This window comes from Phaeoacremonium minimum, assembly GCF_000392275.1.
Source record: "Phaeoacremonium minimum UCRPA7 unplaced genomic scaffold PA7_03_scaffold_290, whole genome shotgun sequence".
Classification (NCBI taxonomy): domain Eukaryota; kingdom Fungi; phylum Ascomycota; class Sordariomycetes; order Togniniales; family Togniniaceae; genus Phaeoacremonium; species Phaeoacremonium minimum.
Window position 1 is genome coordinate 549,178 of NW_006921195.1, and position 24,061 is coordinate 573,238.

The 24,061-nt window shown below is 51.7% G+C and overlaps 5 protein-coding genes across 5 annotated transcripts; 2 read left to right on the top strand and 3 right to left on the bottom strand.

The window, feature by feature from the left end:
• Positions 1 to 3,454: 3,454 nt before the first annotated feature.
• Positions 3,455 to 4,677, bottom strand: UCRPA7_3736 (putative m6 family metalloprotease domain-containing protein; the record flags this gene model as incomplete). Its single annotated transcript, XM_007916291.1, has 2 exons — positions 3,455 to 4,370; positions 4,445 to 4,677. The coding sequence occupies 2 exons, from the start codon at positions 4,675 to 4,677 to the stop codon at positions 3,455 to 3,457; spliced, it is 1,149 nt and encodes a 382-aa protein (XP_007914482.1).
• A 3,174-nt stretch (positions 4,678 to 7,851) lies between these two features.
• Positions 7,852 to 9,353, bottom strand: UCRPA7_3737 (putative transglutaminase-like superfamily protein; the record flags this gene model as incomplete). Its single annotated transcript, XM_007916187.1, has 3 exons — positions 7,852 to 8,485; positions 8,567 to 8,746; positions 8,815 to 9,353. The coding sequence occupies 3 exons, from the start codon at positions 9,351 to 9,353 to the stop codon at positions 7,852 to 7,854; spliced, it is 1,353 nt and encodes a 450-aa protein (XP_007914378.1).
• A 5,107-nt stretch (positions 9,354 to 14,460) lies between these two features.
• Positions 14,461 to 17,238, bottom strand: UCRPA7_3738 (putative u3 small nucleolar rna-associated protein; the record flags this gene model as incomplete). The annotated part of the gene is made up of 2 exons (XM_007916220.1): positions 14,461 to 16,163; positions 16,395 to 17,238. 2 exons carry the CDS (start codon positions 17,236 to 17,238, stop codon positions 14,461 to 14,463), a joined length of 2,547 nt encoding a protein of 848 aa, XP_007914411.1.
• Positions 17,239 to 18,208: 970 nt separating this feature from the next.
• On the top strand, positions 18,209 to 19,818 carry UCRPA7_3739 (putative nicotinate phosphoribosyltransferase protein; the record flags this gene model as incomplete). The annotated part of the gene is made up of 3 exons (XM_007916213.1): positions 18,209 to 18,404; positions 18,490 to 19,612; positions 19,680 to 19,818. The coding sequence occupies 3 exons, from the start codon at positions 18,209 to 18,211 to the stop codon at positions 19,816 to 19,818; spliced, it is 1,458 nt and encodes a 485-aa protein (XP_007914404.1).
• Positions 19,819 to 21,822: 2,004 nt separating this feature from the next.
• On the top strand, positions 21,823 to 23,730 carry UCRPA7_3740 (putative choline transporter protein; the record flags this gene model as incomplete). Its single annotated transcript, XM_007916185.1, has 5 exons — positions 21,823 to 22,048; positions 22,117 to 22,199; positions 22,262 to 23,044; positions 23,109 to 23,457; positions 23,513 to 23,730. 5 exons carry the CDS (start codon positions 21,823 to 21,825, stop codon positions 23,728 to 23,730), a joined length of 1,659 nt encoding a protein of 552 aa, XP_007914376.1.
• Positions 23,731 to 24,061: the final 331 nt, after the last annotated feature.

Consider the following 24,061-nt stretch of genomic DNA (forward strand, 5'->3'; position numbering starts at 1 on the left):
GCACCTGAAAATGCTATGCTGACAAGCCATATTGTCTTGAGAGTCTGAGTAAAGACGCCAACAACTTGATTGCGTGACTGGCTATCAAGGCTGCCTAATATGCTTGCAGTGACGAACCTATATGCGCGGCCACTATTCAGCTGCTGTCGAGTCCTTTCATCTGTGATCCGATACGCTTCGGCAGCGAATCGACTGTTGAAACTGGCAGAAGGAATTGCAACACCCCAGATAGAACCGTATGCGCGCATGAAGGCGAATGCAGCTGTCGCAGCAGCGACATCCTGTTCAGGCAGATCAACTTGGACGGCAAGGAGAGCTGTTGACATCAGCGTTGACATCAGCAAACTTACTCCCACAGCGGGGATCGTCTGTACGATGACCCATTCCACTGTCAAGGTATCCCGGTCGAAGTGCGCAAACATGCCAAACCCGAAGAGCAAGAGGGCGAATGCCAGAAAGTTCCAAGGCTTGTAGCGTCCAGTCTTGATGACGATAACGCCCCCTATGACGCTGACGGGCACTTCCACAAGGACAGTAGGGAGCAACCAAATGCCCGACTGGGTGCTGTTGGCCTGGAGAACTGCTTGAAAGTAGACAAGCAGAAAGTAAATTGCCCAAAATAGCAGCAATTTTCTCCACTTACGTTTGATTTATTGAAATTTATGATATGATAGCTCGGCAAATACTGGACAGCCTTCAAGGAGGTCAATCACATTATTTCGTAGCATCTTCATGGAGAGTGCCGGAGCTCATTGATAGGGCACCCGTGCTTTCAAACTCGAGCACTTCGCGGCTACTTCTCATCGCCTTGCTTGAAACAATGTTCACCCAAGCACGCGATTTTATCAAGGAGTAGTCATCTCCTAAAAATAATTCCGGTTATAGGGGCCAATTTGACAGCTTGGTAGTGTGTCGCTTGTTATCGTCCCCGACCTTGCTCTTCAAAGCATTCATGTTCGTGAGAACGTAATCATACAACTACTCGACCAACTGAAAAATGTACGTCTCGAGAACACTTGATATGGTATATAGCTCTTGAGATCATTTATTCCAATATGTTTCCAGGCAGTTTGGAAACGAGGTTTGGCAAATCTTTTGATGGGTCTCAAACAAGGCCATTGTCTTTGTGAGAAACAATCCCCACACTTGTCTGGAGCGTTACACATATCTCAGGTGATTTATTTTTGGTGTATGCTTATTGGAACATGCTCGTTTCTGAGTATCTCATGCTAATGGGAATCTATGCTGGACCGACAGCCTTGCTCACCTTTGCCACTACCTCATCCCTTGACCTGACTGGTTGTGTTCTCTGCAGCTTCTTCTTGCCATGTCGGATAATCTACATAACCTCTTTCTCTAACTCCGTCCCAACTTCCATAGAACCGACTCCGATCATATGCCTGTAAAAGCTTGCCTAGCCGTAGTCTTTCCGGGAGGTCAGGGTTGCTCACAAACCACTTAGCGAAAACTACAGCATCCCATTTGCTGTTAATTGCACTAGTCATGTTATCGGATTCCCATCCGCCGCAGCTCAAACATGGTGTTGCGCTTGCCTGGATAATCGCTCGGAATGATTCGTTAGACACACTTGGCAAATTCCACGTCTTATTGAAGCTTTCGAGTTCCGCATTGATTCTATCGAACCTCGGCTCAATAAAGTGAACGTATGACAGCTTCCTGTAGCCTTGATATTTCGAAGCCAGTTGTTGACAGAGATATGTCCATGTCTCCACACGCTCACCACCTCGAGTGCCATTATATAAACATGCAGGTTCTAGTCGAATGGCAACATTTGAAGGTCCAATAGCGGCTGTAATTGCGGCTACCAGATCTAGTGGGAATTTACACCGAGCTTCCGGCGAGCCGCCATAAGAGTCGTTGCGAGTGTTTATGTTTGAATGTAAAAACTGATCCAAAACTATATCTGGTTAGCTGGATGATGAGGCTTTGGATTTGGAGGACCATGAGCTCACGATTACCGTTGCCTCCATTGATCTCAATACCATCAAACCCTATCCTCATTGCCGCTTCAGCAGCTTTGACAAAATCATTAGTTGTTTTCGAAATATGCGATTCCGTCATAGCAACAGGTGGGAAGTCGCGGTACGCAATCTTCTCTTTTGTGTCCGCTGTTCTGAATGGAAATTTCTCATCCGTCTCCCAGGGAGTAGCGCTTGCACTCACGACTTCGCATCCTGTCATCTGAGGAATTGTTGCCCGGCCTGCATGCCACAATTGTGCATAGATGAACCCCCCTTTTGCGTGCACGCGGTCCACAACTAGCTTCCAAGCCTCGATTTGCGAGCCGTGGAAGAGACCAGGAACACCAGGCATTCCGCTAGCTTCTAGGGAAGGTGGAATGCCCTCCGTGATTATAAGACCTCCAGCAGATGCACGCTGTTCGTAGTACTGAGCAACTACATCATCAGGCAGCCAGATGCGGTTTGGATGTTCTGAATTTGACTCGAGAGGAATGCCACGGTTACGGGTCATAGGAGCCATAACAACGCGGTGGGCGAGAATAATACGACCATTGGCGATTGCCAATGGTGTGAAGAGCTTTGACAGATCCATCTTGAGATATTCTCAAATTCTTTTCCCACTGCCCTTTACTAGAGATGCAATCAATTATCTTTTAAGAATGAGTTTACAGTTTTGTTCGGCAGGTCCTCCGTGAACGTCAAAGCCAAATCGGCGGACAGCATCTTTTAACATCGGCCCGGAAATCCATCGGAATGGACATTGCAGCATCCGAAGACGGATTCTGCGGAGAGAATGTCGCAACCAAGTTTACCGATCATTGGAGAATCCTTTTTCTACCACTAACACCACTAAGCCCATAGCACTCGCCAATCAGTTAGTGCTGCCGTCAGTTCTCGGCTCTAATCTATGGTGCGCTTTGGAGACCGACTAAGCCCGCAATTTCGTTCGTACAGTTTCTAATCTAATGACTGGCTATTCAACCTCAAAGTGGGAATGAACCACGCCTTCTGAGTGATTTAGCATAGGGGCATGAACACATCAAATCTCTTGTGATCGTGTTGAGTATTGATATCCGCGAATGGGTCAGTAATTACATTGCTTACAATGTAGGTAATCACTGTGCAATGCAAAGACTAATAGGTAGTAAACAATTTATAATAGATATTATACTATATTGTTTTGACCTTAACATCCATAGTCATCGAGGGACCTGACGGTGAAATCTTAGTAATTGTGACATTGGTGTCCCGCCCGGCATACGATTTGCTACTCGGATTTGTATGCGAGTTGAACGTGGTCACGTTCTTGGAACCAGGAAATGGATCTCCGGAGTCTCCTTGGTTTGCTCGAGAGCTTCCAGGGCTCCCCTCCAGATTCTTCTTGCCATCTGCCTGCATGAGGCCAACTAAATAGTGGAGCTCATTGGTCTGGTCTTGTACATTGTCAACAATATGCCAAACTGGATAATAAATTAGTTCTCAAGCAACGAAGGGAACAATGGGATGCTTTTCATACCAAATAAGCCATCTCCAGGAAGTGCCGTGTCGTAACCAGTCTTCTGACGGTTCTCAAGAAGGAAGTACTCCTTGTTTCTAAGGTCTCCGTTTTCCCAAAGCCTGTGCACCTGCCAACTCGCTTTGACATCCTCGAGCGTAAGGGACTGATTCTCTGCTACATTGACTGCTTCGACCCAACCCTGCTTGAGTTTGCACCAGCCAGATGGGTGCGCTGGTTTGGTGCCAGCTGGCTTTCCAGGCAGGGCATTCCAAGACCCAGCAGCCATTAGACACCAGTCACCAATACCATTGGATGAGTTGTCAGGATCGTACAGATCAGGCCAGTGGAACAGGAGGTGTCCCAGCTCGTGAACAGTCACGCCGAGCAGTGCATCTTCGGGAATGGTGAGAAACGCAAAGGCGCTAACGCCGTCTTGCACAACAGGCGTTCCAATGTTCCACTGAAGGGACCAGATCAGATTTTTTGCCTTTCGGTCGTCCGGTTCGGCTTCCGCGCCAGATCCAGCGTGCACGATGACAAGGCCATCAACAAACCTGTCCTCGTCTCCGCTGTCATACTGTGAGATATTGATTGGATTGACCGGATCGGTCATGATCGCCTCGAGAGCGTCTCGTGCCATGGTCTGCGCGTTAGGCTCCTCTTCGACTGCTCCAGAGTCACCGTTGCAATACTCTACAAGCGATCGGGGAAGTTTATATGGCCCAACAACATCGCCTGACATTTGGACCTTGCCATTGCTGACGTCTTTGTAGTACTCAGCAGCACTACCGGACTCGATCTTGTTCTCCGAGAAGAATAGATCCTTGAAGTATTCATGCTTGCCAGTCCCGATTTTCTGGTCTTCAAACTCTACAAGAATAATGAGAAGGCTATGAGGAGTATCAGTACAATCCTCGCCGTCACAATAAAACCACAAGATATATGGCGTTATAACTGGGCTCACCGGACATGCTGTATACCGTCACTATCAACAGGGGCAGGACGTTCCAGCGAGACCTTCCTCATCGCAGACAGGGCACGTTGACCTGGTTCAAACTTTGACTCCGGGCGAGTGATACCATCATTAAGGCCAGGAATCTTGCTCGTGACCACCCCAAGCGGTCGGGCTGAGGGCCGAGCTGCGGCCAGACTTGGTGCAGAGCTGTTTGAAGCGGCAGCCGCTGCTCGAGCAGCCATAACTGCTGGGCTAGGTGGGCAAAGGCATGGGCCGGATGAACAATCGTGATGAGACATGATGACAGCTTGAGTTGAGATCTGTATCCGTCAAAGCAAAATGAATTTAGAGGTTCTATCTCAAGTTTAGCTCTTAGAGCAATGTAAGGCTTTATCCTTCAGAAATGGCCACACTTCACACGTTTCGAGCTCCAATGCCTCTTCGGGGGCATTCCCCTTTCTTATACCTCGTGTATGCCTCTTGAGAACCCTATCATTTTCCTTCTCCCAGATACGAATCCCATTCTCGGTGAGGGAGGTAGCACAACAGGACTTCGCCGAGCTGCCAAGATGCCAAGACGACAAGACATCTCGCCCGCACTTTCAGCTCGTCGCGATGCTGCCTGTATTCACCAATGGCAATTAGTGAACGGCACGCTTTCACACCTGATACGTCAAGTTTTGCATTCTCAGCCCTATAAGAGCCAAAGAAACCCACCGGTGAAGCACCCCTCGATACACAGCTAAGGCTAGACCGAAGAGTGGCTGGTGCCAAGGAAAGACTCTTTTGTTCGTTATCAAATAGGTAGGTCAGCTTTCAGTGCTGTGGGAGAGATTGAGCTCGTGATCGCAGCCACTTTCCCGACGCCACGCAGTATAAGTCGCAGTTCAAGAGGTTTCACTCAGTTCACATACCTGCAACATTTCGTTTTCCCTGCCAATCATCATGGGGATGTCTCGTCTCCATGCCGCCTTCGAGCATATGTAGGGCTGATATTTCATTGCTTTTTGTAACCATTCTCAATAGAGAACCCCCCAAGCGTTCAGCGGCATGTCATAACATATTTTCCTTCATGGAACCATATATGTAAGCAAACAATAGATCGACAACGTCATATCATTACTGGCATTTGCTATAAAGCAGCGAATCCTGTGGTTCATGCCCCATCCATCCGATGAGCTCTGTCTTGCCTATTTGGCCCTCACAGAAATGATACGATAGTATCAAGCTGTTATTTCTGACATATACGATCCAGACGCCTGGTTTCATTGGTTAATAACTCTGAGTTTCAGGAAAGCGAGCAATGAGCCGAGCGTCTCTGGACGTGAATAATGAGTCTATAACACTGAGTGTTTTGTCCACTATATGAGGATAGTCTTGCTGTGTTATATTAGCAATAACGGGGGAATGCTCGACACTTATGATCATATCATAGGCTCGTTGTCATGTCCTACAAGGACTAGGGTCATCGATGCCACCATTTCAGGACACATGGTTCTTATGAGTAAATACCCTCTAGAATGATTCACAGCGACATGTTTTTCACGCAAATACCGTTTGAGCAATACCACTTGAGGGCAAGATACCGTGAGATCATGCTGCCGGCGCATCCCTGTCCAATCACAACAAGCCGAAAACTCATTTCGAGTACTATTTAGGTGTCCCAATGTCTCTTGAGACAGCCCTATACGAACCCAGGAGGTCGCTGGTGTACTGCTTCTGCGATGCTGCGACGAGCTTGTAGAAGCCCATAGAGTATGCTTGTAGAGGATGGTGTACTACAATAGAGCCTAGATTGCAGCTCTTGTCTTCGGTCAATTACGGAAGATGCATGCTTCCGCGTGAGCAACATGTCCAGCTACGTAGGGCATGCATTATAGGTCAGTCTATGTATAAGAGCTCATTGTATGAGATGAAAAAGCGGTTGTTCAGCATCATAATATGTGGTTATCTACTGATCAAATACGCTCGTGGTCCACATGCATGCTGCAATTCGCAGATCCGTGTGATGTCTCGTCACACTGCATGCGTATGACACTCAATGAGTCGTCCTGCTCAAGCATCACCTGTGTCATGATAAATCTTATCGTCAACGTGCCATATTATGATCTCCTGCTTCTCTCAGGAAGTATTTAAAGGTGTCAGATCTGTCACTAAGATCAAATCGAGGCTCTGTTTCTTAGTAAGGCCATTCTTTCCCAGCGCCTAAAGGAAGAACTATCGAACTTGGCCTACAGTGACAACATAACCGCAAACTTCAACAAACTTATTACAACAGCTTACCTTGAATCTCAATGGAGCGTGGTCAGTCCGCCGACGAGTACTGCGCTCGTTGCCACAAGCTCAAGACATGCTGCGAATGCTACGCTGGGCCTCTTTAACGCCCACGCCGGTTAAAAGATTCCGGGAAATGGAACCTTGCAATGCGCTGCTGCATTGGCAGGGAACATGGGGTTATCAGGGTGTTAAATTCGATGGGATGCAACTTTTAGTAATTTTGCCTGCAATCGTCAAATTGACATAGTTATCGTCGACGTGATAGCCCAAAAATCTGTACGCGATGGTTTGTTTTCACCTTACCCGATATGGCTGTGATTCCAGCCTCATGCTGGCGCAGGTAGCTGTGCCGGCTCATCGACTTGGCATCGCGATACCCGAACCAAATTGTCTTGGCACTGCAAGGATTCGTTCTTGGATAGGAGCCACTCGTCCTTGGCTGGTCCTCTCCCCCGCTGGAGATCTAGATGCGGATTTGGTGAATCATGCTTAGGGCAATCAAGAAAGTCAAGGGGTTGGATGCACAATACGTCTCGTCTATTTTCGTCCCCCTATGGGGAGAACTTTGACCTTTTCCCAGGTATCATACATGTCGTGCCTCGAGGTCATTCCATATTCTGGATCCATCACCTCGTGTACATGTCCCATATGTCTCTCCTAGTCGCATGCTCATGCAAATCGCCAAAACGCCATGGCATGGATCCATTATCCAATGCCTTTGCTCCCAAAGATCATGTTTAGATCAACTCCAAAAATCCATGACACCGATGACCCAAAACAGATATGAAGTAAACAAATGAGAATGTGGTGGTGGCCATATGTCGGTATTTAGATACACACCGCAATTCCGAGTTGGAGGTAGCGGAAAATGGTGATGAAGAGGATATATAGTGCGAAGGTTGTAAAACGCCGTGTCTATGCAGTGCAAAGAGACAGTCGGTGAGAAATAGGAGTATGAATTAGACACCAAGGGAATTATAAGCCGTCGTTTGGCTGAAATAGTCGGTAGCGAATGTTTCGCGCGAGATGTATATGTGGGTATCGTAGGCTGATCGGCGGGTCTCTATATCCAAGCTTGTAGCGTGAATACCCTAGTATTGGGTGTATGTAGATCATGCGATCTGTATCGATATGCTGGCTTATGGGAAGCCTCGTCGTTGTGAAGGATCCTGGGGCGGGGGATATTGCTGCTGTTGTCTCCGGCCGTTCTCGCCGCGTGCAGCAACCCAATCCGCATTACCACTCTGGCGTCCAGGTTGCTCAGCAGGCAACTTGGTATCTTCGGACGACGATGTCGGTCCGCGGACAGGGCTGCGCGCACCGCGATAAGTGCTCGGTCCGCTTTCGCTGGCGCCAGGGACAAGCTCAGTGACAGCTTGTGCAATGGATGCCACTACGTAGCTTCGGAGTTCACGGTCCTCCCGAGAATCTTCCTTCTCTAGTCGGAAGCGCTCCTCCTTGCCCATATTGGAACGGCGGATGTTCTTGATCTCTTGCATGATGTAAAGCATGACCTCCTCTGGGCATTTGCTTCTCTCCAGAGAGTGCTCACTCTTTCGCACATAGCGTCGAGTAACATCAGTGGCGCCATCGATTGAAAACGCGACACAGTACGACATCTTCTTGCCCCAGCCTTCTGTGTAGAGCCTAGGGTTATCCCAGGCTTCTTCACATACGTCGACGTGGATCCATCGCTTCTGGTGTTCGGAGTAGACTTCGGTCCATACATGATCCTCGGCGTTCCAAACCCAGCGTACACGACCGCCGACAGCCCTGCAAAGCATGCTGAAGCAATTTGCCCATTCACCGCATCGTCCTCTTCGTGTTTGCAACAACCGCCAAACATCGCTGTACCGCGGAAAGCGCTCGAAGGCGCCGCAGCCAGCATTCGAGCATCGGTAAAGCTCGACCAGGAGGGCACCGCATGCGTTCTCTTCTGGGGTAGGCGATGTCTTGCCTTGGGCGATTGTAGGTGACATGCATACGGGACACGGAGGATTGTTGACCCACGTGAAGAAGGAGCGCTTGAACCATCTACGAATCAATCCATCAGCGTATGCTTCTCAATACTATACAGTAAGATTAAATGGATTTGGACATACCTCAATAGAGCTCTGACGACACAATCCTGATAGCCCCACTCAGGTTTGCGGCCGTCGCCCATGCTCTCAGCCTGTGCTTGCAACACCTGACTCTCTTCCTCGGCCTCGCCGTAAATTCTATCCAAGGGAATGACTTGTAGAGCCTCGTCAAGCAAGCCTGGGTTTTCGTACTTTGTCGGGGTCGTTGATAAAGTGATGAGTAGGTTTCGGAATTTTTGTGACTCGCGATCATTCGCTGCGGGTGGTGTAGGGATCTTAGGCAGGTTGCGCAGTGATGAGTATGATGGGGGTGTCGCACCGGAGGGTCCACCGTGTGATGTCGATGGTCGCCCTAGACCTGGCGATGATGGGGCGCGGAGGTCGTTAGAAGAGGCTCGTTCGCGGGGTGATGGCGAGCCCTGCCTCGATCGCGAGATCTCGGTCAATTCATTCAGTCTCTTGGTCCTTAGCAGCTGTTCGAAGCGTATCCGCAGATCCTGAGCCCACTCCTCTCCATATTCAGAGTCGCCAGGCGGCACGCTGCCTCGATCCGAGTCCATTGTGTCGTCGTAACCGAGGAAAAGCTGAATGCGGAGAGCGTCGAAGTTGGTGATGTCTCCGACAGGACTCTCTCTGACACCTTCGCAGTTATGAATGGTGACTACTGGTTACTAATAAATCGTAGAATGGTTTCGGGTGGTGCGTCGTCAGCGTTGAGATGACGAGAGTCGTAATCGCCACCAGCTGGGTTGCGTAAGTTTATCCAGGCGTCTCAATTGTCTGGTGTGTCGTTCTCGTTTTAGTCGAGTCGCTGCCCGTGTCTAATCAAATATGATGACTCCAGATCTGCTGGCAGTCACTGTCGGCGTCGGTGTCGATCGAAGTCTGCTTTCGCGATCGCCGTCTCCTGTTGCTGGCCTTGGTCGAAAGACTCTAGGCGCCTCGCTCACTCAACTCCCAATGGTGAAGCCACGATGGCTACCGTCTTAAAGAGCGGATGCAGTTGAAGAGGTTGCGATGTAGTGGGAAAGAGTTGTCGGGTGGACGACGCAGGCAAGAATGCGGAATGGGAGGAGGGATGGAATAAGCGGCAGTAGATGTGGAGGGCGAGCAGGGGATAAAGACGGGAAAGTGCGATGTAGGGTCGTCGAGTTTCAGTCACCTCAGGCAGGGGCCAGGCGGGTCCCGACGGCGACGAAAGTAGCAGCAATAGCAGCAAGCACGTAGATTCGGATGATGGAAGGAGCAAGCCGCTCTGGGAAAGAAGAGCGAAAGAGCGTATTCGTAAGATAGGTAGGAGAGTAGAGGATGGTAGTGGTGTTGGTGTTTGGTGGTAGATGGTCGTAGACTAGAGTAGGCGTAGGCACCGGATGGCGAGGGCGACGTGGTCGGGGGTGTGTGTAAGTGCAGGTGCCAGGTGCGGGTGTACGTACAACGGGCAGGAGCGATGCGTGGGTTGGGTTGCGTTGCGTCGACAGTCGACCTGGGAAAGAGCGACGCCTGGGATTTGCCTGGAATTGCGTGGACGTCCACCTAATGGGCACCAAATGGGGGAAGGAACAGAGCGAGTCGAGGACAATCAAACCACGAGCGACGGAGCGAGCGAGTAGGCGGAAGTCACTCGCGAGGCCCCAGGAAGGCGAATTTGCGCGGGAGGTGGGCTGGCTCGGTACTCGAGCCGTCGTAAGTGATGGATACTGGGCGCTCCTAGGTAACTGGGGCAGCCTGGAGACACGCCCTCCCGGTCTCCCCTCTTTTCGCAAGCAGCACAGAGAAGAGCGCACGTAATCTGCGGGCACTGCACCGCACTTACGCTGGGCGGGTGAGGAGAGGGAGGCTCGGCCTGGCCTGGGGGTGCACCTAGGGCAGCAGGGGAGTGAGCGCCGAAGCGAAGCACTGTCTGTGGCCGCGCGTCGCTCGAAATAATCGACCAATCAGGGCTCATGCTGGATTGTGAGCGCCTGACATGTCAGGACACAAGTTCTCGGGTGGGGCGCTCCTCCCAAAAATGGACCAACAAGGAGGGACACACTGGGCAGACTGGGGCGGCAGAAAGTACCTCATGTACCTGCCTCGCACCTTCCACTTCTCCATGCTGACAATTGAGAAGGCGATGGTTAGATGGAGAGATTTTATTCTCACTCAACATCAATCCAATGTCTATACAGCACTGCTTGATGGACTATCAATCATCCTCCTCACTGTTCCTTCTCACCTCCTTCTGCCACTGGCCACTTCCATAGAACTTTGATTCAGATTCGAATGACTTATGTGATGAGGGTCAGATCTAGAATGTACATGCTCTACCAAGAGGTGTACGTACGAAGCTCCGCCAAGAATACCGGGACTAACCAGTACAGTATGTGGAGGCAGAGCGAAGGACCCCTGGTCCCGTCCAGGGTGCCGATGGGCTACGGAGGTTAAAAATCTCCATCGAATTCGGCGATGACGAGGCGTGGCTGTTAGCCCGGCGCGCGCAGTGAGACTCACTGCGTGGACTGTGCCTTTTGCTCGCTGTGGCTGATCCCCTCCAAGCAGATCTCGTTGACGTGCAGTTTGGCGATGCAGCCTCATTGCTGCGCCCATATCAAAGAGGCCTTCTACACTAAGACCCGATCTAACTTGCCAGTCAATCCTTCTGCCTCAACCGCCGGTTAGCCGTCGTCGCCTTCTCCCATCCGTGGATACAGGCTTCAATTACTTCACGTCACGAGCGACGGCATGCGGAGGCTACCGTAAGGACCCTTAATCCAGTGCCGCGACTCAAGTCTCTTCCGCTCTCCATCGAGGCTCCTCCAATTGGCTTGTGCTCCGAAACGACTATCAGGCACATCAGGCAAAAAGACAGGGGTCGCAACCATCACCGCGTGCCCTCGACTCAGCCTCGTTCCCCTCTCTCCCTTCTCCAGGGCCAACGTTACAGCTGATCGGTTTCCGGAAATCTCAAACACTGTACGATGACGACCGACTCCATTCGGCTCACCACCGAACCGGAGGCTCATTTGCTTCAGGTCCACGATGCTTAAATACCTTGTGTTTTTCAACCCACTCTCCGAGACAACTACGGCACTTATCAACCGACAGAGCTATTGCTCAGGAAATTGCTTTGATTTAGCATCCCCCACACCCCGAAGTTGTCGTTCAACAATAGGCGACAAGGCCAAATTTGTGGTTTGTCTGCTCTCACTAAGACAGCTAATGCGGGCGTCTTCTCCAGCAGCTAGCTTCACTGTAAGACTATCGTAGACATGAAATGCACCAAGTAGTGGTTATCACTAATAAAGCCTCTCGGCCATCAGCAAACGCAGCAGATGACGAGTGAAATACACGTAAAAAGTCAGCAAATCAAATGAGTCCTAGAGTAGCTCCCCAAGTTTCGCGATACTGACATCCAGTCTTCGTAGCTCGGAATCTTTCACCATCACGCACTGCCATCAACCTGACATGTATAAAACAGAACGACCCACAGCACAAAGCTTGAATCTCAATTCCAAATATCAGTGCACATTGAATTGAAGCTGCTTTGATGGACGAGTCTTGGGTTGAAAAGACAAGAGCGCACTGGGTCTAGATCCGCACAAGGGGGGTGTGGCTCTAGTGTTTGATGTCACAAGAGGATTGCGCGGCCTGCTTGGCCCTTCAATATGGCTTGCGCGTTTCCAGCCAATTGGCCACCCCACAACCAAGCTGCACTTCGCATCTCCTTCCCTACTACGAGGCTTGGCATCTGCACCATACTATCAAAAAAGGACGTGAACCTCCTCCTTATTACTAACACCCGCCGGCTCGGTACTGGGACTTGGCACAAGCAGCAGGGTATTGAGAATGTTAACTACAAGATGTCTTACTTGGACGCATCATCTCGTAGTTATTAGATTTAACCTAGCTCTTGATCTTCTATGAGGTGTATTACCCCTGGATCCCTGAGAGAACAATCAACAACTCGACATGTTCCCGGGAAATAGGGGCAGGTTGAGTACATGTTTCGGTGTAAAGAAACAACCCTGATGTTGTAAACATATGGGACGAACAGGCGCATGATATTGCATGTTCAAGCATCGTGCACTTTAAGGTTGCGCAAATCTCATTCTTCCGACCGGCATAGGCCGAACCACCTACCCATTTACACGTAGACTTCCTCCTATTCTCGGGTACATTTACCACCTTCTTCGAGTGCATGAATTGCCAAACGCAATGGCCAGGCTGCCGACTACCGATCAAGACTGCTGTATGGCTCGCTTTAACTTAGTATATAAGTATGTCAACATGTGGTTCGGATGCTTGAAGCTGATTCCTGGTTCATCGTCTACTGGTATCTGGTGGTTCGTCATAGTCGACAGCCGGCTCGATCGACAAACTTAAGCATACCCAAGGCCGTTCGCACTAACTAAACCTAACCAGAGAATGTTCTTCTCGAACAGCGTGCCGTCACTACTCACTGACACGCCAGCAAGCCGTCCGAGAGCGAGAATGTCTCTAGGGCATGTGACACTCAAGTCGAGACAAACACCACAGCTCCACCTCCAACACCAACCGGCTTGAAGACAGGCGGAGATCCAACGAGCAAAAGACACACACCGCATCGTGACCCAAACAGAGCCAGACGAACCACAGCACAGGCACACGCCCCCCACTGCAGCTTGACCGCCGCCTGGTGCTTGCCGCAATTACCAACCCTCGCGTACAATTGGGACAGCTTCGCTCCTGACGCGCGTCTCCTCCCCATGTCAGCGGGCCAAGCATCTGCCCGGTCGGCCCACTCCTTCGGGCGCATATGTGCAGATCCTAACTATGGAGAGAGACGAAGGGGGGGAAATAGTTCAGTCTCTCCAGTCGCAGGTAGGTGGTCTGTAGTGGTCCAAGTCACGTTGTCTGTCCCCCGGGGATGGTCTAGCTTCGTGCGTAACAGCGTAGGGGTCCATACTCATCTTCCATATTAGACTGGCCTGCTTGCGTAGTCTGCACGCCGGCGTCATTTCGCTGCGGACCTTGCCGCCCCAGCCTCTCCGCCGCTGGTGGACGATCCGGAAGTCGCAAAGCAAGTGCTTACACAAGCGTGGATGAGTGCAAAAGAGTTGCCTTCGCTCATGTGACATGGCCATACGTATGTCAGCCGCGTCTTAAAAGACACGGAACCTCCGATGGCTCTCGGCGCAACACAATAGAACATTGATATTGCCAAGACTCCCTTTCATTGCCGTCGAGTATGTTAGATGTACCTGCCTTGAGCTCATGAAGAACCATCGAAGAGACCAAGGCAAATCGTGGAACGGCCGGCCAGGCTCCTGTCAATAAGGTTCTGCAGCACATGGGGCTCGAGAGACAATCTCAGTGGAGCAGTCCACGATGCACCACAGAATGCTCACGTACCTCATGCAGAGCGCGTTGGGCCGTAGGAAGAGATTTTCACCTGCACATGGGTCTCCGCAAACGTTCATCTGGAAATCTCATACAGTCAGCTGCCAATATAGGAACAGATAACTGAGTAATCGTAAGCATCAGGGGGGTAGGTAGTCAGTCAGTCACTTTCTCGCACAAAGGTAAGAGAGACACGGCCCGTATTGCCACTGGCATCGTCGTAAGCTTCTTCGCCTAGTCTATTACCAAGCCGAATTGCACACACCGCTCGTGGTGCAGCAGAAGATGTGAGAATTCAGTCCTGCCTGTCTATCTCTCGTACTCGTCCACCCCAAAGTATCGTGGCGGCAGGTCCACGTCCCAGATCGGCCGCTCCACAAGGGCAACTTCTAATGCAGGCGGCACATCGCCGTTGGCTGCTTTCTCGTGGGCCCCATCGCTGGTGGTCTCCTCGACATGGCTGCTCTCGAGCGGAACTATGCCAAGTATCGGCCGGAACTTATACGTATGCCACCACTTTCTGCTCTGGCCTGCCTTTGACTTGTCGCCTGTGTCGACCCCCTGCTGCCCGTTACGCAGCAGCTGTAGCTCGCCGCCCTCGGTCTCGTCTTCGTCTTCTTCCTCTTCCTCTTCGTCCTGGTCACCGCTCAGGGCTCCATCTTCCTCCGCGTCTGTCATTTCGATATCCACCCATTGGTCCTTCTTGTCCCCATCCATCACTGCCTTGCGCAGCTGATGGGGATATAATGCCTCAGATTGACGGATTCTACCGCCGGCGCCCGAGTCAGTTCCTCGCTTGCGCTTGGTGCCATTTTTCTGATCACTAGGGACGAGAGCAGTGGACTCCTCCGGCGAGAGGTTTTGCGAAAGGTCAAGCATGAAGACATACGAGACTCCGTAGAGCCACAGTCTCGAGCCTTGCCATAGCACGCCCTTGGGCAGGTCTAGCATCTTTCGGACCTCTTCCGGCAAAGAGGAATGGGGGTTCTTGCGCGCCCAATCTGTCAATGAGCCGCTTAAAGGATGGAAGAGGAGAAGGCGGGTGCCAACTGTAATCGCAAGTAGAGTGTAATCATCCCGAGATGTCAGACCATCGCCTGACTTCCCCGGCACGTCGTCAGAAAACGATAGAACGACTGGGCTGGCAGGTAGTTTCGGTATGAGCCGTGCTTTCGGGTTGCGCACCCATCGCGGACCAGCCTCGACCATGCCCGTCTCGTCGTCTGACCCTTCATCCGAAGACGATGAAGACGACGACGCGTCATCTTCCACCTCCGCAATGCTGCCGTTCTGCAAGTGAGGATCGCGAAGGACCCAGGTATCAATATAGCCGGCCAGATCTGCAGTAGCTAGCATCTTACTGTCCGCCGAAAAGGCAACATGCGTAATCCTCCTGTCGTAACTTCGTAGCCCGCCAAGAAGAATATTTTTGGGTATCTTGCGCTTCAGCCGGTCCAACTTTGAAGACCGAGGGTGTAGGGTGATGTGTGATTCCTCCGAATCCTCATGTCGGATGATCTTTGCAATGAGAACTCTTGTCCCATCTTGAATAATTGCGAGCCAGTGGGAATCAGGAGACAGCAGGACGGAACTCCCTCCCCCTTGGCTGAGCGATGATGGCACATCGATCTTGCGTATTCTTATTTCCTCCTTTAATTTTGAGTTGTCCAAAGTCAAGTGAAATGCTTTCACATCTAAGTTGGTTGAGACAAAAAGCAATGTCCCATCTCTGCTAATCGTAGCTGAGTTGATGTTTGAGTCTCCCTTGATCAAAATCCGTCCTAACAGCTTGCGATTCTTGGCCATATCGTCCTCGACATCAGCAGCATCCAGTAAATCCCCAACCGGTTTTTGTAGGCTCCAGATGTGGACCTCTCGCTCCCACCAGCTGGCGATGAGTCGAGCTCTGGAAGCACTCTGTAATGGAAGGGATTGTGGCAGATGAGATAGTGTTCGGTGGTTTTCCTGACCTGATTTCCGTAAAGGAGTCACAACAGGTGTAGCATCAGGGCCTGTGAAAGAAGATTAGTCATGAGCTTCAACAGAAAAGAAATGGGTATACCGACCTCCGGAGACAACAACACTCATATCTTTACTCTCAAAAGAAGCCATGGCCTTGACATCGTGATTATGATATCGTCTATGCCAGACCTTGCCCCATCTCGAGGAGTTGGAAGCTATGGGTCTGTACAACACCGTCCTACGATCCATACCGCCGCTGACGATAGATGAGCCATCCGTACTCACGGCCAGACTGAGGACGTCTTGCTTGTGACCTTGTATTCTCTGCGCTTGAGTGTATGTCTTGCCATCCCAGATAATAATCTGCCCGATCGAGTCTCCTGAGACAATATCGCCATTTTTCAAGCACTTGACAGACCAGACGATGATCTCCTTCGAGCCGCCCGTGAGGTCTGATCCCAGAGTCATCTTACGAATCAAAGATCCATTCCGTAGGTCGTAGACTCGAATGGAGCTATCGGAGCAGCCAACAATGGCGACTTGGCGCGATTGGAACGCAATGCTGACCATCTTGACTTTCTTTGACGGCGTCTTCACCAAGACTCTTTGTAGTCGAAGGTCGTCCTCCTCGATGGAATACAGAGCAAGGCTGCCATCAACAGTGCCTGCGACCAGCCTTCTAACAGGACGGCCTGAGACAGCACCGTTGGTCTGGTCCTTGGGCGGGAGCGGCTGCACACCCAAGCACCAGATATCTCCATGCTGACCGCTTGCATGTCTCTTGGCCTTGCCCTTCTCCAAGTCCCACTCGGTGACCGTATTAGAGTAGCCGATGCTGAAGAGTCTCGAGGTGCCGCGGATCTTCTTGCCATCTTCCATCAGCTCATCCTCCTCAGTGACCCACACCAGACTGTCAACGCTCCGGTCTCTGGCGCCACGGATGATGGTCTCTTGGAACCAGTCCCCCTTCTGAGGATTCCAGATCTCAATATCGCCATTCGCTCGACCGACCGCCAAGCGCACCGGCTGGCTCCAAGAATTCTTCTTTAGCGACGGGTGGGAGAATGCGAGGGCATTGATGGGCGACGCCGGGTAGGGAACGAATCGACACCGATGGATATCCATTGCGAGCGAGAGACGGGCGCCTTCTCCTTGCGCAGACCGTGATCTCTTGGTAAAAAATGATTGCGTGTCGGTGAATTGACAGACGCGTGGTTCTGAGAGAAAGGAGAAGCACTTCCGGAAGGTTTCCGGGCGTGGTGTCTCTCGAACCTGAGCGCTTTGAAGATGCGCTTGGCTGCTAATAAAAAGAGGCCTATCTGAATGCACACGGCAGAATCCAAAAACTTTTTTTACTGCCAAAGCGGTAACGTTATGCTGCTAGCAGTCTTTGCCTATGCAGGCAGGCTCGGAAAAATAAGGTGGGGTCCGTGCTTCCAGGCCTCTACCGCATCTGAAGAACCCCACGCTGGTCCCCTGTAAATGCTGGAACCGAGCCAATTAGAGCCCCTTCTGGGTGGTTTTACTGCCCCTCCTATTACCTGATACTGCCCCTCATCCTGTGCTCACCCGCTGAGTCTTTGCTTCAGTTGACTCGCCGTGGCTTTGCGCCTCTGGCCGTCTTCGGAAGTCGAGTGAAACATCTTCTCACCTGTCTGATTCATAGGGTAGCTCGGCTCAACCTTCGGCTTTAAGATTTATATCTTTGTTTTTGTAATTCCTCGTGTCTTCCAACCTACTTCAAGTTGTGCTCTGTTCTGTTCTGTTCTTGTTCTCAATTGAGCAATTGTGAGAACAGTTGCATGTGAACAGAGAGCAAGGTGAAGAACGGCCTAAACTGGTAGCTGGTGGTGGTTATCCTACCTACCTAGTACCTACAGTGCCTCTACTACTACGTGACTATCTCATCCCCAGCTCCTGTCCACGTCATCCAATCCTTTGATCGCTTTCTGCGACAGCTCGGGTGCGACATTCACTCTTTCTTTCTTTTATAACCGCTTTGCTTATAGCAATCCGCTTCTTCCTCTTCAGTCCGATCGCTTTCCCCTCACTCCTCCCGTTTGCGAGAAGAAGCGCTGTTTCCCGAGCCGCTGCAATGGACTTCAACAGCTCGTCGCCCTACCCGGAGGGCGTCATCTCCTTCCTCGACACCGACTTGTACAAGCTGACGATGCAATGCGCCGTCTTCAAGTACTTCCGAAACGTCCATGTCACATACGCCTACACAAACCGCACGCCCGAGAAGAAGCTGTCTCGAGCAGCCCACAGGTGGTTGGCGGAGCAGATCACCAGTAAGCAACCCAATCCCCCCACGCGCGCGCGCAAATCCTACTGCGTGCACATGTTCAAAGCACTCACAGCTGACTTGCTCTCTAGAGCTTGGAAATATCTCCCTCCTTACTGAGGAGCTTCAATTCCTCAAAGAGCACTGCCCGTACCTAAACCCCGCCTACCTTGAGTTCCTGTCCGAGTTCCGCCTGAGCCCACGCGACCAAGTCATAGTCAACTTCCTGCCCATCGGAGAGGACACCGGCGCAGACAACGACATTGGCGATGTTGACATCCAGATCAAGGGAACATGGGTGGACACGATCCTCTACGAGATCCCCATCCTGGCCCTGACGTCGGAGGCATACTTCAAGTTCATGGACAAGGACTGGACGTACGAGGGGCAGGAGGAGAAGGCATACGAGAAGGGCATGACGCTACTCGAGGGCGGCTGCATTGTCTCCGAGTTTGGCAGCCGGCGCCGGAGGGACTACCACACGCAGGCGCTTGTGTTCAGGGGTCTGATCAAGGCGAGCAAGGACGCCCAGAAGAAGGGCTTCAAGGGCAAGGTTTCCGGCACGAGCAACGTCCACCTGGCCATGCGGTTCAACATCCCGCCCATCGGCACGGTCGCGCACGAGTGGTTCATGGGCATCGCCGCAATCAAGAACGATTACCCGAACGCGACGGAGGAGGCGCTGCGTCACTGGATCGGTGCGTTCGGCGAGGGCGTCCTCGGAATCGCGCTCACGGACACTTTCGGCACGCCCGAGTTCCTGAAGGCCTTCAGCAAGCCGATACAGCACCTTCCTGACGCAGCTGCGACCCCCATCAGGGACCGCAAGCCGTCCATCGCGGACACATTCACATCTGCGTCGGAAGACGCCCTCGACTCAGGGGCAAAGCAGAACGCCAAGACGTACGCGCAGGTCTTCACGGGTGTTCGCCAGGACTCGGGCGACCCAAAGGAATTCGTCAAGACAATGCGCAAGTTCTACGACAGCCAAGGGATCAAGGAGAAGAAGGTCATTGTCTTCTCCGACTCGCTCAACATCGAGCGCTGTTTGGAGTACAAGCAGGTCTCAGAGGAGGCCGGGTTCCAGCCGACCTTTGGTATCGGGACCTTCCTGACAAACGACTTTGTCAATACGGCAACGGGCAAGAAATCCGTGCCGCTAAATATTGTGATCAAACTCAGCTCAGCTGCCGATAAGCCTGCGGTGAAGATCAGGTGAGTCTAGTTCTCCTCTAAATCCAACATGTTACACCATGATAGTTCGACAGCTAACGAGATATAGTGACAACATTGGCAAGAACACGGGTGACAAGGCCACCGTTGAGAATGTCAAGCGGCAGCTCGGATATGTCGAGAAGGACTGGAAGGATGGCGATGAGACCTCGAGATGGGGTAAAGAGGATGACCCGGTCAAGGCATGATGATGATCGGCATTGACATCGACAACAGCATGTCTCTTCAGATCCTGGCGGCCATGTGATAGAGTGCATTTGCGTCCAGAGCGCAATAGGTTAAGGACGGCGGCGGATTGTGCTTTTTGTAAGGATACCACAGACTTGATAGACCGGGCTCATGCGGCGGCTGTTTCAACAAGCCATGCCATTCATCGGTGGGACCATTTACAGCCCATCGACCGATTTGTATCGCGTATCTGCTGGTTGCTGAGTCACCACAAGGAGCACAGGGGATGTGATCAACACTGCGTACCATGCTCGGTCGTAGCATCGTATCCTAAACCTGATTACTCAACAAAGGCTACACGAGACCTAGCCGAATAGAAGTCGTAGACGGAGAGACATTAATATGAATGGAAGGTCCAAGTAAGGTCTGGAGCCGCAATGGAACGACCCCCTGGCTGTGCATATCCAGATCTCGGTTGTGCGGCCGCCATCTTGCAGTTTTGCAACCGACCCGAACTCTCGGTACGGTCTGCCTGTGTAAACAACATTCACAAAGCGGCTACCAAATACGCTGCTACCAGGGCATTGAAATTAATAGGTGATACTTAACTTACACAGCATGAGGTACCTCATGCTGATAAAGTCGAATATGGCGCACAGAATTTCACACAAGCGACAGGATATTTCAGCCGCTGCCCCCATCGCACCAATGAGATGGCTGATGGTTCCCGTTTGTCTAACGAGATTAAAAGTTCTCATCGGCCATTGATTGCTTCCTGGTGTCCTGGAATATTATTCCTATCTTGGCAGCTCAGCCGGATTGATGATGACTGATGCTTACCGGTCTTTCTCTAGACTCACACAGAAGAACGCTCGCGTTGCACCAGCGCCGGGAATATCATCAATCAGAGCATCATCGATCTATTATCGGTTGCTTTCAGCCGAAACGATCGAGGAGCAACAGGCGTCACATTGCAGGAGGGGTTTCTTGCTGATCAAGGCACGTTTTCCAAGAGCAGCGATAGGGACCTGCCGAAGCTCCACAGCTGAAGAGCGATTGCTTGCATGGCTTGCATGGTAGACAGAAACGTGAGGTGCCTGTGCTTCCCAGGATCGTCTTTCTTTTACAGCAACACATTGCATAACCGTTGGAAGGCCTATCAAACATCGGCTTGGGGTCAGCAGTTCCGATAAAGCTGTGGCGCCTTTTTTCTCTGGAGCTTGAAACCATTCGAGGCAACATTGGCAGCATTGCCAGCTTCGCACAGGACGCCTTACACGGCTTGATGCTGGGAACCAACCAGACCCCCAGCTCTCTCACTCTTAGCCCACCTGCACGACTTTATATTCCTCATAGCCCGAGCCATGCCTTAGCAATGCAGGTGAGCTCCCCCACACCCACGACATCGACGGTTCATCGCAGCATGCGCTCAATGATAAGGAGGCATCCCCTGCCCCATGGCGTGGCGTCTTACCCACAGGCCTGGAGCGCGCTGTCTGATACGCTGCGCGACTATCTACCCCCAGTCGTTCCACGGCAGTTGTGGCGTAGGATGGGCATCGCGGACACGGGAAAGGGCCTGCAAATAGCTGGGTACTGTAGCTGCTGTGAGCTTATCAGCTCCCCTTACGTTTCTGCAGCGAAACCCTTGGATAACACACACGCAAGGGTGAGATAGGCGAATGTAAGTATGGTACGGCGAGATGAGGTAGGGGGAGCTCGTCCCAGCTCTGCTTCTGCAATAAGAGCTCGGACTGTCGCACTTTTTTCGTTATCGAGACTCGTGATCTCACTGCTTTCTTTTCTCTGTCCCACGAGTTGTCTTTCTCGTAGCTCATTCAATCTTGCTCCTTGAGAATTGTGCCAGACCATTGATATAAGCTTTCCCGTCCCTGATTTACAAGCCAACTGCCGGAGCTTGGCAGGCGACGGATCGTGTTAGTGGCTGAGCGGAGCTACGCAAATCTACGCAAAGGAATCGTGGACGGCGCAGAACAAAGCCCAATTCCCTCCACGACGACACCATGAGCGAGGAGCGGAAGGGCCCGGCCCTGGAAAAGGGCAGCCCTGAGGCGGGCGGGCAGTCCGAGGACGAGGTTGTCGCCGCGGTTCAAGAAGGCGTCGTCGTCAATGCCTCTGGGTACAAAGACCAGCTGAGACGACAGTACAGCCTGCTCGGGCTGGCTGGCATTGCATTGACCGTGGACAACGCCTGGGTTGCACTGGGGTCCTCAATCTCGCTTTCTCTCTGTAAGACGAACAAACACTCGAAACGAGATAGACCAGTTTCGATGGCTAATGTCGGTGACATCACGCAGCCAACGGTGGACCCCCTGGTCTTATCTTCGGGCTTATCGTCGCCGTTTTCTATTACACGTTTATTGGCCTTGGGCTTGCTGAGGTGATTGAGAACAATGTTGGCAATGCTTCCGGTGGATGACAGGCTGACCATCCTGCTCACAGTTCTCATCCTCGGTGCCGACCGCCGGCGGTGTGTATCATTGGGCCACCATTGCAGGCGGTCCCAAATGGGGTCGAATACTCGGATTCTTCACAGGTTGGATCAACTTCTACGGATGGATGTTTGACCTGGCAGCGCTGGTTCAGATCGGCGCCAATATCAGCGTAAATCTGTATCTGGTGTACCATCAGGACACCTACGTATTCCACGCATGGCACGTCTACATTGCCTATCTCCTGATCTTATGGGCATCGGTCGCCCTGGTCATCTTCGTCAACAGGGTCATACCACACACGCAGACGGCGGGCATGTTCTTTGTGATTGTGGGCGGCATCGTGACCATCATCGTCGTTGCCGCGATGCCGAAACACCACGCGAGTAATCACTTTGTATGGAACTCCTTCAGCGAGAACAACCTCACGGGATACTCGGGTGGTGTCGCCTTCATGCTGGGTGTTCTCAATGGCTCCTTTACGATAGGAACTCCTGATGCCATTACACACATGGCAGAAGAGCTGCCACACCCGAAAAAAGACCTGCCCAAGGCAATTGGCCTCCAGATCGGGTTGGGCTTCTTATATGCTTTCCTTTTCGCTATCACGATCTGCTACGCTATTACGGACCTTGAGGTGCTGCAGAGCGGGCTCAACACTTATCCTCTGGCGAACATTTACGCCCAGGCGACCGTTAGATCTGATGGTTCTCAGAACCTCGGCGCACAGTTTGGGCTGTTGTTCATCATCTGGTGCTCGACCTTGCTCTGCTGCATCGGCACCGTTGTGACTGTGAGTGAACTTGACAGTTAAAACAAATCGGAACAGAAGGGCGATAATTCTAACGTCACTATAGAACTCTCGTATCTACTGGGCGCTTGCCCGCGACAACGCCGTGCCGTTCTCCAAGTTCTTCGGCATCGTCGACGAGCGCCTCAGCTGCCCCGTCCCCGCGACCCTCTTCGTGGCGATCATTGCGACCGGGCTCGGAGCCATTCCGCTGGGCAGCTCGACCGCGTTCCTGGATCTCACAGGATCTTTCATCATCCTGACGACCGTGTCGTACGCCATCCCGTTCATGGCAAATGTCCTGACCAAGCGGAGGCACTTCCCCAGGGGCCCTTTCTACCTGGGCAAGTTCGGCACACCAGTCAACATTGCTGCTGTTGTGCTCATCTCGCTTTTCAATATCTTCTATTGTTTCCGTAAGTCTCTCTTACTTCGTCGCGAAAGATATAGAAGACTGACAAGCCCGACCAGCATTCGCCATCCCTACTACAAGCGACGCTATGAACTACAACAGCGTCATCCTGGTCGGAGTTGTCGTTCTGACTGGAGCGTGGTGGGTTGCACATGCGATTAGGAATTACCCTGGCCCCAGGGTCATGACACTGTATATCCACGCGGACGGATCGACAGGCGTGGAGCCTCTGGCGGCTGGGGGTCTGAACGCTGAGTCGGTGGAGAACAAGTCTTGAGCTGGGAGAGTGTAGATATGAGAAGTGTGGATTTGCTTATGCTTTTCAGCACTTTGGCTACCAAGTGCATGTAGATTCAGTGATGTAGCGAGAATATACCCAAGGTTGGTTCAGCCGCTGTCCATTTATTTTGAGAAACAAGCCCGTGGTGGGTGGTCTTTGGAATCATCATCTTACGACCTTACCCTCTGGAATGAAGGTCGGCAAAGGTGTGAGATTCTGACTAGCTCATAGTCCCCATTTCTCTTCAAGTTTACAACCAATTCTCGAATCGGTGCTTGAATTGTTAAGTGACGCTGAGCTCAGATTCCATCTCGTTGCTAATTAGTAA